The sequence below is a fragment of the Anoplopoma fimbria genome, chromosome 7 (genome assembly GCF_027596085.1).
Source record: "Anoplopoma fimbria isolate UVic2021 breed Golden Eagle Sablefish chromosome 7, Afim_UVic_2022, whole genome shotgun sequence".
Classification (NCBI taxonomy): domain Eukaryota; kingdom Metazoa; phylum Chordata; class Actinopteri; order Perciformes; family Anoplopomatidae; genus Anoplopoma; species Anoplopoma fimbria.
In genome coordinates this window covers 4,057,715-4,077,958 of record NC_072455.1, presented here as the reverse complement: position 1 = coordinate 4,077,958, position 20,244 = coordinate 4,057,715, and the positions used below count along the sequence as shown (strand labels likewise).

The following is a 20,244-nucleotide window of genomic DNA, read 5'->3' as shown; positions in this document are numbered from 1 at the left end:
TTTTCTTTTTAAAGAAATCTTTATTAAGTTCATGACAAGTTTGCATTTCATGAATACATACATAATTTATGAATATATATTTTTATTTAAAAAAAATGCGATTGCCGTTGAAACCGGAAGAGAACACATAGCTGTCTTCCGGAATGCCTGACTCAAAACATTTTCTTTCATTTAATTTTTTTCTTTTTAAAGAAATCTTTATTAAGTTCATGACAAGTTTACATTTCATGAATACATACATAATTTATGAATATACATTTTTATATTTTTATTTTAAAAAATGCGATTGCCGTTGAAACCGGAAGAGAACACATAGCTGTCTTCCGGAATGCCTGACTGTTAATATTTTTCATTTCTCAATTTTTTTTCTTTTTAAAGAAATCTTTATTAAGTTCATAACAAGTTTACATTTCATGAATACATACATAATTTATGAATATATATTTTTATTTTAATAATTGCGATTGCCGTTGAAACCGGAAGAGAACACATAGCTGTCTTCCGGAATGCCTGACTGTTAATATTTTAAAATTCTCAAAAACATTTTCTTTCATTTATTTTTTTTTTTTTTAAAGAAATCTTTATTAAGTTCATAACAAGGTTATATTTCATGAATACATACATAATTTATTAATATACATTTTTATTTAAAAAAATGCGATTGCCGTTGAAACCGGAAGAGAACACATAGCTGTCTTCCGGAATGCCTGACTGTTAATATTTTTCATTTCTCAAAAACATTTTCTTTCATTTAATTTTTTTTTCTTTTTAAAGAAAAGTTCATAACAAGTTTGCATTTCATGAATACATACATAATTTATGAATATATGTTTTTATTAAAAAAAATGCGATTGCCGTTGAAACCGGAAGAGAACACATAGCTGTCTTCCGGAATGCCTGACTGTTAATATTTTTCATTTCTACGTCAGAAACATTTTCTTTTATTTAATTTTTTTCTTTTTAAAGAAATCTTTATAAAGTTCATAACAAGTTTACATTTCATGAATACATACATAATTTATGAATATATATTTTTATTAAAAAAAATGCGATTGCCGTTGAAACCGGAAGAGAACACATAGCTGTCTTCCGGAATGCCTGACTGTTAATATTTTAAATTTCTACGTCAGAAACATTTTCTTTCATTTAATTTTTTTTATTTTTAAAGAAAACTTTATTAACTTCATAACAAGTTTACATTTCATAAATACATACACAATTTATTAATATATATATATACTATATAAAATTGTCGAAGTTGCGATAGCTGTCCTCCAGAATGCCTGACTGTTAATATTTTTCATTTCTGTGTCAAAAAACATTTTCTTTTGAGAAAAAGTATCATTTTCGGTAAATAATAATAATAATAAAACACGTAGATGAATATGATATGTTTTGACGTTGTAAAAAAATAAAAATAAATAAAGAATTAGGCATTCGCGAGGACAGCTATGTGTCCTCTTCAGCTGTCGGCTGGAAGTCTTCAGTTAACATGGTCGCTTGATAGACCGGAACACCAGACTTGTGGTTTGGAGCTCACTACCGCCACCTACAGCCTCGGAGAAAAGTCACTATAATTTTACTATTATCTATATAAACTCCCTCCCATATTTTTTCTTTTTATTAAGTCTAGTCCCAATAAACTTTTTATAATTAGTAAAATCATGGTCAAGGAATTAACCTTTTATTTATTTAAAACAGATATATATTATGTAATTATTATTATGTATATTATATAACAGATAGACTATTATTATATTCCTTTATTGATCCCCATGGGAAATTAAATACACATACTATACAACTACACAGACAATAAATACACATACAGCAACTACAACAATACACAGACAATAAATACACATACTATACAACTACACAGACAATAAATACACATACTATACAACTACACAGACAATAAATACACATACTATACAACTACACAGACAATAAATACAACAATAAATACACATACTATACAACTACACAGACAATAAATAAATACAATAAACTATACAACTACACAGACAATAAATACACATACTATACAACTACACAGACAACTATACACAGACACAGACAATACACATACTATACATACACAGACACAGACAATAAATATACTATACAAAATAAAATAAAGATAGAACAGGATATAGAACATTATGTTTGTATGTATGCTATTTATTTTGAAACCAATAAAAAAGATTTAGTTTAAGTTTATTGTATTATCTATTAGCTGACTAATAGTCTCATGTGTGCTTAAGTTATGTTATTGTGCTATATCAATAATATCACAAGTATTATCATTTGTTGTAGTATTGTTGTTGTCAATAAGGCATCAATAGAAATAATAATAATAATAATAATAATAATAATAATAATAACAACAAATACACCACTATATAATTATAATATATTAATAACTACGCTGCCATTTTGTAAAAGTTAAATGTGGGTATCGGAATAGTATCTAAATATACTTTTCTTTTTGATTCTCAAAGTCACACAGTAATGGAATGTTTTAATGTGTCACAACATACCTTGTGAGTATTTGACGTCACAGTTAAAACTACTCGATTATAATTGGTCAATTACACAGTTTAATAAATCTATATCCATCAAACCCATATGGTAGACCTGTCTGTCTGCTCCTTTCTCTTTTCCACCTGTTTATGATAAATACTATTAAAGGTGTGGATTCAAACCGACATACTTATGCCGATGAACCTGTTGATCGAAACTATGTGTGTGATGTGTTATGATTAAAAACTGGAGCAGCAGGTAAGGTTTGGTGAATTTCCCTCTTCTGCTTTTTGTAGTGATAAACAGCGCCATCTTTCGACTTTAAGTGCAAATTGGCTTTTATTCATATTGCTCATTATTATGATAATTCATTTAAAATAATTTACAAGTACAATTATGGTCAAAGATGTGTCATTTTAGACATAATTCAGATTTTAATGGCATGTTGGTTAATTGAGTAATTACAGAAAAATTGAGAAAATAGTATAAAATAGTATCCTCCACTTGTGTGTCACTTCATACACCTATTATTTTATATGATTTGTTTTATTTTGAACACCTTATGATATATATAGATGTATTATTTTAAAAAAATCACAATCCTAGTTTATAGTTTTCTAATTAATTTAAACTGTAAAATTATAAAAAAAATATATTTTTTATTTCATTCTTCTTTGGGATTAGTTTATATGTGAGCAAGGTAGTTCTCCATTCAGAGGGTCGGTGGTTCGATACCCGGCTTCGGCAGTCGATGTGTCCTTGGGCAAGACACTTAACCCCAAGTTGCTCCTGAAGGCTTGCCATCGGTGTGGACTGGATGTTGCATGTTAGTTAGAGTCTGATGGTGGCACCTTGCATGGTAGCCTGTCATCAGTGTGTGAATGGGTGAATGATATGTAATATACTACTGATTGTAAGTCGCTTTGGATAAAAGCGTCTGCTAAATGACTGTAATGTAGTGTAATGTACATTTTCAATAATAAATATGGCATATATAGTAAATAAAAAGACAAATATTTCAATCAGGAGTTCATGGAAAAGGAAAAAAAGAGCTAAAAGGAGAGTAAATATTGGATTTATCAGGTGGCCAGAAATATGAGATATGAGATGATACATCCGTGTTGTGCTTACAGCTTGTTTCCATGTAGCCAAAAATAAATGAATGCAGTTTAAAGGACACACCTGTGGCTTTATCAGATCTCGAAACGCGCAGACTAACTGTTACAAAACACAGTTTGACAGATGACATTTTTCTGTGCTACCTGACTGACACGCTCTGCCTTGAAGCTGTCAGACGGAGGTTGACATTGTCTTTTAAGTAAGTCACGAGAACACTTTGTTTGCCAACGCTGTGTTCTTTTCTTACCGTCCATCTCAGTTTTTTATGATTTGTCTTTCATCGAGCTTGTTGAGTCTCTGCATCATTTGCATTGTCATACCAAACAACAACAACAACACACTCTCACGCACACACACACACACACACACAAAGGTATGCTACCTGACCAGTGCCCCCACCCATTGCTGAGAAAACAAAGTCTATAAATAAAGTATGCAGGCTGATTTAATAACGTAGTAATGAGCGAGAGAGAAGTGAAACCGAAGATGATCAAAAGTCAAAATGTTTTAGAAGCGCAAAACTCAAATCTTCACAATTGTAAACATAATTGTTTTTAATCCTGTTTTCAAAGCTTTTTAATTACTTTTTTTTAAACATTCAAATATTAACTGTAAAACTGTGTTTCTGTATTGTTATAAATGTCAGAGTTTAAGGCACTGATCCATGGTGTTCATTTTTCATCCAGCTCAAAATTTGCACAAAGTTTCCAGTTTATCAACACTTTGTTTATGACATATATTCCCATCAGCCTCTGCTGTACTTATTAAATATTAGCATGCTAACACGCTAAACTAAGATGGCAAACCATTTGGGTTCATCCCAATATCCCTCCTGGACCCCATGACTCCTCTTTCCTTGACCTCTTGAACTTTAAATCAATCAAAACCCGCCACCTTAAAGGACATCTACATTTCTTGAAATTAATGTCTTCTTTTTCTCCAAGATTTTTGAGGATAGAGGAGAGATAAAGCTTCCAGAGGAATGATACACAAGTACAGCCTAAACACAAGTGTCATTTTTTACACATGTTTAAGCTCTTACAGTTCCACAACATTTATTATCAGTGATTCATTTCACAGGGTAAACAAATGTTTAGGGCAGTTAAAGGCAATCCCTTTACAGATTACGATTTAAAGATAAAGTCCTGTGAAGGCATCTGAAAATAATACGTTAAATCCCATGAGTAAAAAGAGAAGGATGAATACTTTTCAATAAACATATAGAAACTTAAATGTATCTATACACAAGACTAGATCCACTCCTCTAGTTTTTACCTTTCACAATAAAAGCCCTAGACATATACACTGTGTAGCTGTTTACCAGAGTAATGTTTTCTGCCTCACTACTGTTCACACACTTTTCTCTGCCTCACATACCCACACATATTCATATTTATACTATTGTCCCAGTGTATATACCTGACCTGCAGTACAGTGTACTCCTATTAATACTTCTGTCTTTATACTCTTTATATCTTATCCATGGTGTAAACACAATATGCATACTTCAAGCTGTTTATGCTGTATAAATGATCTCACTTTATTGCTATTATTGTTCTTATACCTGCACTATAATTTGTGTCATTTACTGTTTAAATGATGTCCTCTTGCTGCTTATCCTACATTATGTTTTTATTCTACATGTTACTCTTTATTCTGTGTATTTCTTTGTTTTTCACTGTGTGGTTAGATGCCAAACTGCATTTCACCGTACTGACAATACAGTTTAATCTAATCTAATGATGTTTCAGGGCACCAAAATATGCATATTCACTTATAGATAACAAATCTGTGTGTTCCTTTAATATGGATTCATGCTGTGAGAGAGAGAGAGAGATAAATAACAGTAATGTGGAAGAGAGCAGAGAAGAGATGAAGTCGTCGATCAGGTTGAACCGGTGCTCCTCTTGTCTCTCATCTCATCTCATCTCTCTGCATCTTTATTTGTCTTTTAACCGACTCAAATCTCTGTGTGCTGATTCAGAAAGGAAACAAAAGTCACATGTTGATGTTTGAGGCTTTTTCTCTCTCACGCTCTTTAAGAGCTTTTTAAACTAAACACACATCCAAAGCCTTTATTGAAACACAAGAAAGACAGTTAGAGGCGATGCGACAGAAAGGACAAAATAACAGTTAGGAAAGTGGTTGCAAAAGAAAAGACGAGAACGGAAGGAGGAGGGTGGCTCATCTGCCCGAACTACTCCGACAGCCCTGGCGGCATACCGTTCCTTCACTCTCTGTGCTCCACACCTTCATGACTCCTCTGACCTCCGTTCAACTAGAGGAGTTAACAGCTGACAAAGGCTGCTGCATACGTTTTGGTTTTCAAAGTGTGTATATTTGTATATATATATATATATATATATATATATATGCACATGCAAATGGGAAACTTTGCAGGTGATGGCACACAGGAACTCCTCATGAGAGGAGATTAAAATCTAAAGAGACGAGTAAACAAAAACAGAACGACTTTGAATTTTAAACAAAGAGACAAATTTGAATCTACAAAACCAACAATCTGTGCCATAGTTATAAAGGGGCCCTTTAAACTGCCAGAAAAACATGTCTGCTGTAGTTAAAGGCCCTCAGAAAATGTTGGAGTAAGCAACCAGTGTTGAAAACAAAACATCAACATATTGTATAGTGTTCATACACAAGGAATGGCATAAAGAAATGTGTATACAGTATGCTACTGAATAACAAGTAAAAATGTAATTCAATTAAAATGAAAAGGCTTGAAAAAAGAAGCGTAAATAAGAAATAAATAATTTGGGGCCAGAAAAAAAGATGAATCAAAACTGAATTTAATTTAACCCTTAATGTTCTAGGTCATCCTTAAAAGCTAAAAATATTAATATTAATAATAAAATCAAAAACTTCAATAGAAGAAGAAGTGAAGTATCTTTCAGAAGTCCATTCACTATGTTGGATAACCTACTGGTTTTTTTTTCTGTGAGTTACTTTTAGGCAAACAAAATGTGACATATTTCCTTATTTGGCTGAAAAACATCTCCCTACTTTGTCTCCTTATTCACCTTTGTTCTTCTTCCTGTTAGAGGTAACCACAACAGACCATCTTTATTCCATTTAGTTGATAACCCCCGCCTCAACTGATATGAAAATTTGAATTTATGATCTAATTTTTTAACGTCAGATGCCCCTCCTGAAGCAATGCCTGTTGGGTAGAAACCATAGCATCCAGGAAGAAACACAGGAACAGCATACAAACTCTACACAGAAAGGCCTTGTAAGTACAACTGAATGTTGAATAAGACATGTTTAGGCAACCAAAATGTTAGTGTTTACTTCCAAGAACTTAAAAAACTGAAAGGGTCAAAGTTGACAGTCACCACCAACAACGTGGTAGCAACCTGTCAATCACAAGGTAGCCCCGCCTTAAAGCATACCCTGCTTTATGGTCTATTTGACTCAAAATGGAGCATCATTTACTAAATGAACATCATGCTGTATTGAAGAAGACTTGAAACTAGAGATTGAGACCATAAACTCATGTTTACAATGTTTACTGAGGGAATAAATCAAGAGAGAAGTAGAGTCATTTTCTCATAGACTTCTATACAACCAGAGGAGTCGCCCCCTGATGGACATTAGAGAGAATGCAAGTTTGAGGCCCTTCAGCCTTGATTTTAATAATGTCAATAAAAAATTATATTTAAAAAACTTATATTTTGAAGGAAAATGTTTTGGTTCAGCCAAGTGGAATTGTTCAGGGACTCCAACAACCAGGTAACCTACATCTGTTTGGAGGGACCAAACTGTTCAGTTACAAGAAACTTGGTTGGCACAATATTTTTTCTAACCTGTCTTACTGAAACTGGGGATGACCAACACATTGTCCGGTTTTGGTAATAAATATAAAGTGTGTAAGAAGTAATACTAACACTAGTGCAACATAGAATAGAAATAGGAGTAAGATTAATTATGTATAACAAGTAAACCAAAACAAAAAAGTAAAAAACACCCAAAAAACTGTAAAAATATGACGTAACACTAACATCAGTTACACAAGTTACGCTTACATAAGAAAAACAAACACAATAGTAAAAGTGTTACTAACAGCACTGCAAAACAGAATAGAAATACAAGTTAGCTACATTAATTAAAATAAGTAAAATATGATGAAAAAGCAACATTGTGCATGATATTGAGAGTATTATATATAAAGTAATAAATCGTTATATTGCACATGATATGATTACTCTGTCAAAAGAAAGTACTGGGCTGCAGTACATGTGTACTTCTGTCTCCTCCTGTGTGTTATTATTTTAAGGTTTCAGGTGTTTCGAGAGGCCAGTTAGGGGATGTAATGCGTGTAAGTGTGTGTGTGTGTGTGTGTGTGTGTGTGTGTGTGTGTGTGTGTGTGTGTGTGTGTGTGTGTGTGTGTGTGTGTGTGTGTGTGTGTGTGTGTGTGTGTGTGTGTGTGTGTGTGTGGCAGGTTAATTACAAAGACAAGAGAACAGTGGAGAAGCAGGAGGGGGTTGTAAACACACACAGCAGGGAGGCCAAAGCCAGGCAAACACTGATCTCTAAATGCGTAATTTACATACCTACAAGCCTATATTTGTCTTTTTATTTGTAAGTACTAAACAAAGTACTATGATACTGCTTATCAACGACAGCATTGCTGGAACACACTGCGGCAATACTACCAGCAATCAGCAGATAAACTAGCTGATATGAGCCGTATAATGATGTAAGCAAACCTTAAATATATATAATAGGCCTCCAGCTAAAAATCTAACTAAATATTGATTCATCTTTTATCACATTAGTTTATTAGGATAAAACCCCTTGAGATGTACCATCTTGTTTTCGAAGGGGGGCCCAACTTACATCACAATAAATACATAAGAGAGGTATGAAAAATTTAAATATCACTATCATGACAGCAAAGTACAGACAAACAACAACAAAAAACTAAAACTAAAACCCAAATGACATACATTAAGTAATACAAACAATGAAAAACATTTCAACATTGCACACAAGGTGGCCAGAAATAAACAGTTTTATAGAAAAGTTCTGTGTTTCATCCTCAAATGAATGCGACCCTTGAGACTTCTAATATATTAGACTTAAAGCTTATCAGGTGCATTATCAGGTCTGTATGAATATTTTGGATTTAGCAACCTTTTGGATCATTTTGACACACCTAAAGGAACATAAAGACAATATTGAGACACGGGAGGTATTTTCAAAGGTTTAATACTCCAAATAAAGTGTTAACTTTTTAAAAAGAGTGAAAATATGTAACTCAAAGAACAAGCTATATGTGTTCGATCCTGGCCTGATTTTACTCCGAGACTGGAAAAAAGCAGTGTAAAGTAACTGTAAAGCAAAAGTTTTAAGGGCCAACAATATAATGAAATATATATAGAAGTAAATATATATATATAAATGTGAATGACTCGACAGGCTCTCCAGAAACCCCTTTAAAATACCACATTTATATCTCTTACAAGCAGCTCACACTCCGGAGTTTCCACAGTGCGGACAAGTTCCAGTGCAAAAGGAATCTAATTTAAAAAAAATGTATAATGACATGACAATAAGAGCAAAAAGTAAAGAAAGACTCAAACTTCCATGATGATAAATGTAAAAACTACATTCCCATGAGCCATAGGTGATCATTTCCAGTACAAAACAACCCCACATCAGCACAAAAAAACAGCCTCTAATTATGTGTATACAGCGATGTGATGGAGCGTTCCTCTCTGTCAGTGCAAACCTGGAATCTCATCTGACTGATTCATCTTCATATGCTGTTTGAGAAGAATCCTTAAAACCCTCTGAATCCTCATATTGTGTAGCATGAAAAGAGGCAAAAACAGAAAAGAAGACTGTTAATTATATTCCTTTATTGATCCCCATGGGGGAAATTCAAGTGTTGCAGCAGCTCAACTACACAGACACAGACAATAAATACACATACTATACAACTACACAGACAATAAATACAGACAACAACTAACAGACACACATACTATACAACTACACAGACAATAAATACACATACTATACAACTACACAGACAATAAATACACATACTATACAACTACACAGACAATAAATACACATACTATACAACTACACAGACACATACAATAAATACACATACTATACAACTACACAGACAATAAATACACATACTATACAACTACACAGACAATAAATACACATACTATACAACTACACAGACAATAAATACACATACTATACAACTACACAGACAATAAATACACATACTATACAACTACACAGACAATAAATACACATACTATACAACTACACAGACAATAAATACACATACTATACAACTAAATACACACTATACAACACAGACAATAAATACACATACTATACAACAAAATAAAGATAGAACAGGAATAAAAATGTACAGTATATCCAGTTCTATTCATCTAACTGTTACCTGCGTCTTAAAACAACCCGATATACGTCTAAATATATTCTAATCTGGAGGTTTTTATCGACTGGATGGGGTTTCAAAACAGAACTCAGGCCTTATACACCCTTTTTGACTACTTTGGTCATTCAGCTTGAGGGTGAATGTGTGTGCGGTTCCACTATGTCTCTTGTTGTACAACGGCTCTCCAATGCACAAGCTCTCTTCCCCAATAATTTGCACCGTTCCCCACACCTTGAAGCGGAATGGAGAAGAGGTGGGGAAGGAGGGAGGAGAGGCAGAGAGGCAGAGAGAGGGAGGGGTAAACCGGTTCAGCAGGTATCCACAGAGGCCTGACCCAGTCTCTCCCCAGCCCTGTTGTCACCGTTATTTCTCCCACGCATGCGCGCTGGTGCCTGTTTCCTGCTTTGTACCTGTGCTGTTTTTTTTTTTTTTTTTTTTTGACCCACCTCTATCCACTGTGTGTGTGTGTGTGTGTGTGTGTGTGTGATCAGGATATAATCCTCCGTTTCTTTTTCCTCTCTCACCCACTCCCGTTATTTCAGAGCTCTGGAGGTGAAATCCGTCTTTACCTGTCCGGGCTGCACACCTGAGCGGACTCACCTGTCCTGCGAAACACTTTTTCCCCTTTTTTCATTCTAAGTGCTGCAAAGACAACCAGGTGAACAGAAAGGTGTGTACGGACAACAACAAAAGGAGATTAAAGTGGTTCCAAACTTACCAAACGAGAAGAAAGGTGTAAGGAGGAAGGAGAAGAGAGGACCGACACCTTCCATTTTTTTTTTTTTTTTTTTTTTTTTTGTGTCCTTCCAACTTTGGAGTTTCCTGCTTTTTGTAACTTTTACTTAACTTTACCTCACAAAAAACCGACTTTGCCACCAGCTTTCCAAAAAAAAAAAAAGTTGAGTATTAACCCAACATGCCGAGGACCTTTCTGGTGAAAAAGGCCAATGTTTCGCCTTGGAAGCGGAACTGGAGCGAACTCCCTGATCATGAGAGAGGCGACGTCTACATCCCAGGTGAGTCCACGCTGCTGTAATCAGACATATTTGGGGTTTTTTCCATTTTTTTTTTAAATATGAAACCACCAAACCAACACGTACCCGGGTTCCTGTGCGCGTTTGGGCACTTTTACGCACGGATTTGGGGATTTCATGCGGTGTTTTGGATCCACCTGGATTGTCAGTGTAGAGGTGGAGGAGGAGGAGGAGGAGGAGGAGGAGGTCGGGTTGAGATTGTAACGGGGCAGCAGCAGTCCGGGGCCACCGAATAACGGGAAACACAGTGAAGAGCCAGTGTACTTCATCCACACAGGGTGGTTTTACGCACGACTTTACGCACATCCAGCCTTTATTTGAACGTTTTCTTTGCGTCTAAACTTAGGAATCCGACTTAATTGTATAATAATACATATTTTTTTATTCAAACTTAACACAAGACACATTATGTCAGAGCAAAAGCTGTTGTGTTTGCTCTTCTGTGTTTCATATCTGCGGCCTAACAAGCTGTCACAAAGGCCCGTTGCTTTTTTTCCTCATATCGACCTTCAACCCCTGATTGCAGTGTTCTTCCTCATGCTTCACACTTCATTGACTTAGTAGCCTCAAATGCAGGCCTATTATGTGTAATGTCACATTCAGTTGTGTCATTTTTTGTTATGAAACTGAGTTCAAATCTTAAAGTTGGCCTTAGTGAGTTGTGATTTTTTTGGTTGAGCCTTGATGGGGATGATTTTTTTTACAGATCTACCCAGATTGTCCTCACATCCTTTAAAAAAAAAAAATCCTCTCTTCATACCTGTTGGATCAGTGGCTCACTCATATGATGAAATCATAGCAGGCTGTCCCACTGACTGAAAAAAACCCAACAAGACCCGACACGTTGTTAACTGTCACATTTGAGCTTGACGTCTGGGGCCTCCTGCTGTGGGGGCCCAACTTTGCATTTGAATGACAAGCAAAGGGAGTCCACCTCTTCTCCAACAACTCCTCTGGAGAACAGTCTCCATTGTTGCCATCGGCGGAGTTTTATTGTAAGACCACGTCGGTATCAGATAACAAATAACGGACTACACCCTAAACCTCCCTCTCTCTCCCCCTCCCCCTCTCCATGCCTCTTGTCCTCCACATCTCTTCACCGTTAACTTTTAATCATTGACTTGAACATCCTCTCTGGTGTTTTGAAAACGGAATATTTGAACAAACTGAACTGCAGCTCATGTTTTGGTAGTTTTTTTTAAACAACTAATAATCCTGTCAAGTACCAGTTTATAATCTAAACAGAAGCATGCAGGTGATTTTGGAATCATTAACTAATGTGATAAGCTTTTGCAAGTCTAGCTTTACGCATAGAAAACAGACTATTACATATTTCCAAGAGCCATGTTTACTTATTTAACTCAGTTAACTCTGACATTCAGCCATTGTTGACCTTCCTAAAATGAGATTCAGTCATAGAAAACTTTTCTACGAGAATAAATCAGAAGATAAATAAAAAAAAAAAGAGTGCCAGCGAGTAATTACGCATAGTTTATACTCCTGATCAAGTTTTTGGTATGTGCCGTTACTTGACGTACCTGCCTGACGTGTGGTTTTATGTGTGGGTGACACACACACACACACACACACACACACACACACACACACACACACACACACACACACACACACACACACACACACACACACACACACACACACAGCACACAGAGGTATGATAATTGCAGTAAAAAAGTTGGATAGTTTTTCTATGTGTGTGTGTAGGTGTGGATGTGTGTGTGTGGGCGGTGTGCAGTTAGGGTTGGAGTTTATTTTTATCTCTTAATCCTCAAACATGTGCCAGGGCCTGTTTCTGATGGAGCATCAGTCTCTAATCATCCTCTGACTTAGACACACAAAACAAGTGTATTTTAACCATTATCACTCCCACCGGATGGATTATCTGAGATCAAGCAAAACATTGCTCATAATTACAAGACGAGTTTCATATAGAACAAAAAACAGAAACTATAACAGGTGTAAGAAGTCACGCTGCTTTAACAAGAACCCCATTGAATGTAAAGTGAAACTGAATCACTGTGATTTAATAAAACATGTGAGTCCGGATGAGTTATGACATAACAGGTTTTTAAAGATAATTAAATAAATGTGATCTGCATGTGACAACTGAGGTGGTTCCAGTTTAAACATAAACTAATTATAAGAACTTGATTAACATAGTTTTATGAATGGAAATTTGCTTTTTTAATCTTACGTTTTCAGTTAAAAAAAAGGCCCTTCATATTAATAATGATAATGATGACGATAACAATGATATGATTTATAAAAATAAAAATAAATCCAAGATTAAGACAGTTCTACTCTACCTTTTCTTTAATTTAAAAGTTAAACAAAACTTTCGTACAACTCCAGAATACAAATATAAGACAATGTGATCATTATATATACTAATATATGAATATAAATGATAGATAATAGATATTAAAGTTCAACAATTACATTTTAATTCATAAATGCATGCATAACATTTCAATATGGATACCTTAAATGTGGTTATTAGATGAATAGTTTGACATTTTGTGGTTTGTTATCTTTTTTTTGTGGAGAGTCAGATGAGAAGATCGACTCTCCACACAAACGAGAGTGGTATCGATGTTCTCGTTTAACTTTTGCCAACTATTATGGGATGTCAGCCAATAACATCAGCTAATCAGTTTATCCGTTGGGCTCTACTTTTATATTGTGAGTTCATCGTATGACACTGAGGGGTTCTGAGGGTCTAATCCTGAGGCTGCTGCGAGGTTAATGTTTATTGGATTGTAGGAAATGTGACGGACCCTAAAGACGGCCTACAGTGTCAAACAGTACGCCTTCAGCAAACACACACACACACACACACACACACACACACACACACACACACACACACACACACACACACACACACACACACACACACACACAGACTCACACCTTGTGTTTGTTAAAGTTATCTACCAATTGTTGACTCTTTCTCTTTCTCCCAGCTGAGTGAACCGGTATATAAATAAATTCGAGGAGTCTTTTTAGAACAACACAACTCGTTCTCTCGACGTGAAAACTCTCTTAGGGTATTTCAAAACCCCCTCACCCTTCCTCCCATACACACACACACGCACACACACACACACACACACACACACACACACACACACACACACACACACACACACACACACACACACACACACACACACACACACACACACACACACACACACTTCATTCATTTCATTGGTGAGGGGGGAAGGAGAGAACAAACAATACAAGATGAGATTAAATATCCAGCCAGCAGCAGTCTCCACAGAAACAATCACCACACAGGAATCATTTAGAAAGAATTGAAAGCGTGGGCTGCTGTTCTACGAGTTTAAATCTCTTAAACAGTTTGTAACGCATAGAAACCATAAACAAGATATTCTTAATGCTGTTTCCCTGACAAAACATCCTCTCTGTGATGCATTTTACCAGAACATGGGGCAATATAGAGCAGAATGATGTATCTGCAGGACACAAAAATACGCTTTCTACACTCTAAATGCAAAATGTTTGCTGTTTCACTCAAATATGAGGCTTTTAAAGTCTTTTCATATAATTTGAAGTTGAAAATATTTGAGTTTTGGACTGTTGGCTCGACAGAATGAGGTATTTAAAGAAGTCGGTGTTGATATTTTTCACTATTTTCAGATATTTTTGACAGTAAATGGTTTATCACTTCATAGCTACAACGATTACAAGTGATTTGATGCCAACAATTAAATTAATCAGCAACAATTTTGATGATCTATTAATCCGTTTGAGTAGTAAGTAAAAAAATCTCTGATTCCGGCTTTTTCGATGTGAATATTTTCTGGTTTCTTTACTTCTCTATGACAGTAAACACATATTTTGTGGACAAAACAAAACATTTGAGGATTTCATCTTGGGGAACTTTGACTAGCATTTTTTTCCCCACCATTTTCTGCCATTTTAAATGCTTTTAAACATCTAATCGTTTCATCGAGAAAATAATCAACAGATTATATGATCGACAATGATGACAATCATTAGTTGCCGCCCTACATCATTTAATCATTATTGATTATCATTCAGAAGGCATTGGTTGTGTGTTGAATATAAATACACAAAAATATGTGGTTTTCCAGAGGACATTTGCAAAGATTAAAACAGCATTGAAAGACTTGAAGTAGAAGTATCTGTAGCTTTAGCAGCAATGTCCTTATGTGGGAACATTATTATAGGAATAATATGCAAATGAATGCAATAAGGCAGTACTTTTGTCCACACATAAGTCCATTTTGCAAATGCAAAATGTTGACATTATCTAGTTTATGCTTTGGTCGGATTCCATTTCAACAATTTTTTTTTTAGCTGTATTTTATTCAAACAATACCCACTGTGAACCCACTATGGATATCTGTAGACGCTCTGCGAGTGATATCTCTTTACCAAATATGAAAGGAGACAGTTTTTGCTGTGTCACGGCGTACCGTTACCTCTGTTGGTTTTTCAGATCGGCTGTTATGCCTTTTCATCTCTGCAGCTCGATGCGGTGCTTCATTTGCATATACATTTGAGTTTTATCTGATTGACGCCCTGCAGAGTCAACTGATTCGTTGTCCTCACTGAGATCAAGCACACCTGCCTCCTGGCTACCCGAACACATCGCACAAAGACACGCACACACACCTGTCTGTTGCACTCTCAAAGGTTTCTATGTCTCCCTCTTTGAGCTGTGTTTTGTTATGTTATGCTCACACACACACATACACACACACACACACACACACACACACATAGAGAGACATCCACCCCTGCGGAGGTGGATTGTTTGAGGAAGGTACAGAGCCTGTGCTGCAAGACTGTCTGGTCGGACGAGTCTAACTGTGATGGTGATGCGGTGTATTTGTGTGTGTGTTTGTGAGGGGGCATGTGAGCGCATGCAATATAAGTAGCACCAAACAATTGGCCAAACATGTCCACACCCACACACATAAATACATATTTAACTCTGCATGTTTTCTAATTGAGAGATTGTGCAAATATAAACCGATGCCGGCTGGCTGCATGTTGTGAAATTCTGTAGTACAAGAATAAATATCTACCTCTCTTTGCTTCTTTCTCTCTCTGTCCCTTCTTTTCCTACACTCTCTAAGCTTCTGTCCTCCTTTTCTGTCTATTTTTAAAGATAGTTATGGTCTTTTTAAAGCATTTGGTTACATTTACAAATCACGTATTGTGCCGTGGCAACTGCATCATCAGTATGAAGTTAATAAAAGTTTGTTAAATTTAGAGAAATGCTTGATTTTTCATGATATATCAGTGTGGAGGATGTGATGTGTTGGCACAGAAGCGCCTTTTAGAATAATCAAATAACCAAAACAGTCTCTATTAAAGGAGCCGTCCAGCAATTTATTTTTCCATAAAGCTGGTTGACTCACAAGAAATGGAAAGACTTGACTTTACTTTCAGGCCCTAGTAATTGGTCAATCTACAAAAACATTGGATCCTACAGTCTGAAGTTTCTACTGGAACATCTATCATATTTGTGTCTCATTAAATGAGTCACGCATACTGTCCTTCTATCTGTGGACATGTTGCTACGATGTTTGTGTGCACAAAATACCTGTGCAATGCGTTGTTACCAACTGGTATTGCTAACAATGGCTACCAACGGCTAACCCTTATTAAGTTTTCCGACTTGTTGTACTGAAATGCAGTCAACATCGGGTGTGACTTCTGATTTCCAAGGTAAATGCAAAGCAGCATTAGAGCCTCCCTTCCTTTAACTCCACACCCTGTCATGTAACTCATACTTTTCTCTGGCTTCCCAAAAACATCTCCAACGCCACATAAGACATTATACTCCTCATGAGGAAGTAAACTGAACTTGGCCCATAAACTTTTCTTCTTATCGTTATTTCTCCAATGATCACAATCATACTCTCAATCATGATAATAAGCGTTATTCTAATAATCCTCATCAGTAGCAGTTTTGGAACAGTTTTACAAAGTCATGTCATTTTTTGTTTGTTTGTTTGTTTTTGACAATCTTTTAGAATTACAATCTATGAAATGACAATGTGAAAGGGGTTACTATCTTTTTTTCTTATGGCCGTCACTCTCATGAACAATTAATCATTCATCCTCTGTATGGAACAAATCCATGTTCAATAACCCGGTAACTTTAAATTCAAATTGTTTACATATTTATTCAAGCAGCCTTGCACTCTGCATATTTGCACTTTTATCTACACTTCATTGTCGTTGTTTTTTGTGTTTTTTATGTTCATATATATATATTTTATATATTTCTGTGTAAAAAAATAGTTAACATTTATCATTTTTTATTCTTTGTTTATTTGTCTGTTTCTGTGTACCAGTGAGCGTGTGAAACCGGAGTCAATAAAGCTGATTCTGATTCTGATTATTTGAACAGCTAAAATACCAAATATTTCCTTCAGTAGATGGTAGAGTTTTACACTTTTGACTTACGTCCACCAGGTAGCCATAATATGACTCCAGCGTGTTTCTGCTGTTCACTAGTGGTCCCAATAAATAAATAGTTGCAGGTTTAAGAAGAGACTTTAAAGGTGACACTGACTCTTCCCCTCTCTCCCTCCAGTCTCCTACCCTTCGTCCTTCCTCATGATGGGAGCCGAAGCCAGCCCTGCCGAGACGACTCCGCTCTGCCTCACCAAACATTCTCTCCCGGACACGCAAACACACGCCGAGCTGCCGTCCAGCACGATGCTGGGCCGACCACAGAGCCTGGCGCCGCCAACGGAGGAGAGGTCAGATATCAGAAGGAGGGCACAAACCGGATCTACATACGTCCGGTCCAAAATGAAGGTGAGCGAACAAGCGATGATTGCTCGGAGTGTAGAGCATTTTTAAGACCTTTTGTTTCTATATATTTTTACACATTTTTGTTGGTTTCTTTCTTCCCAAAATGAACATTAATAGATGTTATATAATATTTATTTCCAAGGTGGGAACAACATCCATTCCCGTTCGAATCAATGTGTGTTGTCACCATAACAACTAACGACAAACGCCATCTTCTTTTGTACTCGTCAAAAAAAAGTTCAATGTCCGCTCTACACCTGTTGTATTTCTATGGTGTGAGCTGAAATGCTAATGTTTGCACACTTGCAATAAAAAGGGAGGGTGTGGGGATACACAGCTGACATATGTTGATCAAATTTCATAACTGCAGATGACTATTCCCTTTAAACTGGAGTTTTTTTCCTTATGGAATCGCTTAATTAGTATAATTTCTCTCAGTGCAAGATATATCGTCAAATTATGATTTCATTTTGGAAATGAATTATGTGTTCTTGTGTTAGATTGCAGCTCAGTGTGTCACTTAAAGTTGTCCAAACTAAGTAAAACAATGGCTCTATAACTGAAATGTCACACTAATATCAATATTTTCTCTCCCCCACAGGTAACAACAGGTGATTTACCCCCCAGTCCTTCTCCCCTTCCTCTCTCTCTCCCTCCCATTCCCACCCTGCCACCACTAACATCACACGCCACTGAGAAGCCAGTTGCCTTGACGACAACCCCTGACCCAAGGGAAGCGGTCTCCATGGTGACCAGATCATCAGGTCACAGTCAGAGTTTGTCCACGGGGTCGACGGGGGTTACAGGAGCGTATGTGTGCCAGGTACATTAGTTTATATATCTTTTTATATTAATTATTTTAAGCTTTAAATCGGAACCGTGAACACTCTTTAATCTCTTCTGTCAATTTCTTTTTTTTTTTTACATTTTCAATTAAATAATACTGCGGTATAGTTGATATAACAACCATGACACCAAATACTCCTCTGTCATTGTTGTATTTCAATTATGCCAACTTGGAAATTAATAAATTCAGCTTTGAAATTGATCATTTTACCTTTTTTAGTTTAGTTATATTTAGTTATATTAAGCAGAAATGTGATGCCTGTACACTGAATCTAAGCAACAAAATTTCATAAACATTAACGTTTGATCCAAGCCTTTCACCTACATTACTTGCATAAAATTACACCCTTTCATGTGGAAACAGACAAAAAAAAAAATCTCTACCTTGCATTATTGCAATATTTTTGTTTGTGGGCAAACACTGAAACTTTGTTTGTATTGTTGTTTCAGGTTTGCGAGAAGACCTTCTCGTACCAGCGAATGTTGAACAGACATCTCAAGTGTCACAACGACACCAAGAGACACCTGTGCACCTTCTGCGGCAAGGGCTTCAACGACACCTTTGACCTCAAGAGACACGTACGCACGCATACAGGTAACTACACACTTCAACATTTTCACACAAGTGCATAAACACAAAAGGGTAATAGATGCAAGGATATGACATTTTTCCCGCATTTTCAAAAACAGGCGTCCGTCCCTACAAGTGCACGCTCTGCGAAAAGGCCTTCACCCAGCGCTGCTCCCTGGAGTCCCACATGAAGAAGATCCACAGCGTCACCCAGAAGTACGCCTACAAGGAGCGACGCAACAAGCTGTACGTCTGCGAGGAGTGCGGCCTCACCTCTGGGTCTCAGGATGAGCTGCTGATCCACCTCCACTCGCTTCACCCCGACAGCAACCTGTTGAAGGGGAAGGCTGCGAGGAGAGCTGGAGGAGGGATGGAGGGAGAAGGATCATCGCCAGGCTCTCCTCAAGGAGCTGATAGTGATGATACCACGGGATCATCGGGGCAGTAGAGGGGAGGGTAGCCTTTAAGGGTCACCAAAACGACAAACTCAGGACATAAGGACATATTAGTGAAGTGATGCAAAATACAGGTCAGATTACATAGCAGTGGGGAAAATAAATGTATGTATATGTATGAATGTACGCGTGTATGGATTCGGGTATCTCTATATATAACAGACTACAACTTTATATGAAATGATGCACCAAAAAGAGGCCAAGTCTGACTTGGACGAACATAGGCCTCTTTTTTTTTTACATGGGATTGTGATTTTTTTACATTAACATGTCAGACAATACCAAAAATGTTTTCTTCATCTGTATTGCATGTGAATAATTCCTGCGGGCTTCTTTGTACAGCAAAAAAACCAGAAGAGTTTTTCTATGAAAAAAAAGTACTTTGTTCATTAA

At 36.3% G+C, this 20,244-nt stretch overlaps 1 protein-coding gene across 1 annotated transcript; it reads left to right on the top strand.

Moving 5' to 3' along the window:
• The first annotated feature begins 10,879 nt into the window (after positions 1-10,879).
• On the top strand, positions 10,880-20,244 carry ovol1a (ovo-like zinc finger 1a). Its single transcript, XM_054601720.1, has 5 exons — positions 10,880-11,112; positions 17,756-17,982; positions 18,581-18,802; positions 19,276-19,420; positions 19,516-20,244. Exons 1-5 carry the CDS (start codon positions 11,013-11,015, stop codon positions 19,842-19,844), a joined length of 1,023 nt encoding a protein of 340 aa, XP_054457695.1. The 5' UTR covers positions 10,880-11,012; the 3' UTR covers positions 19,845-20,244.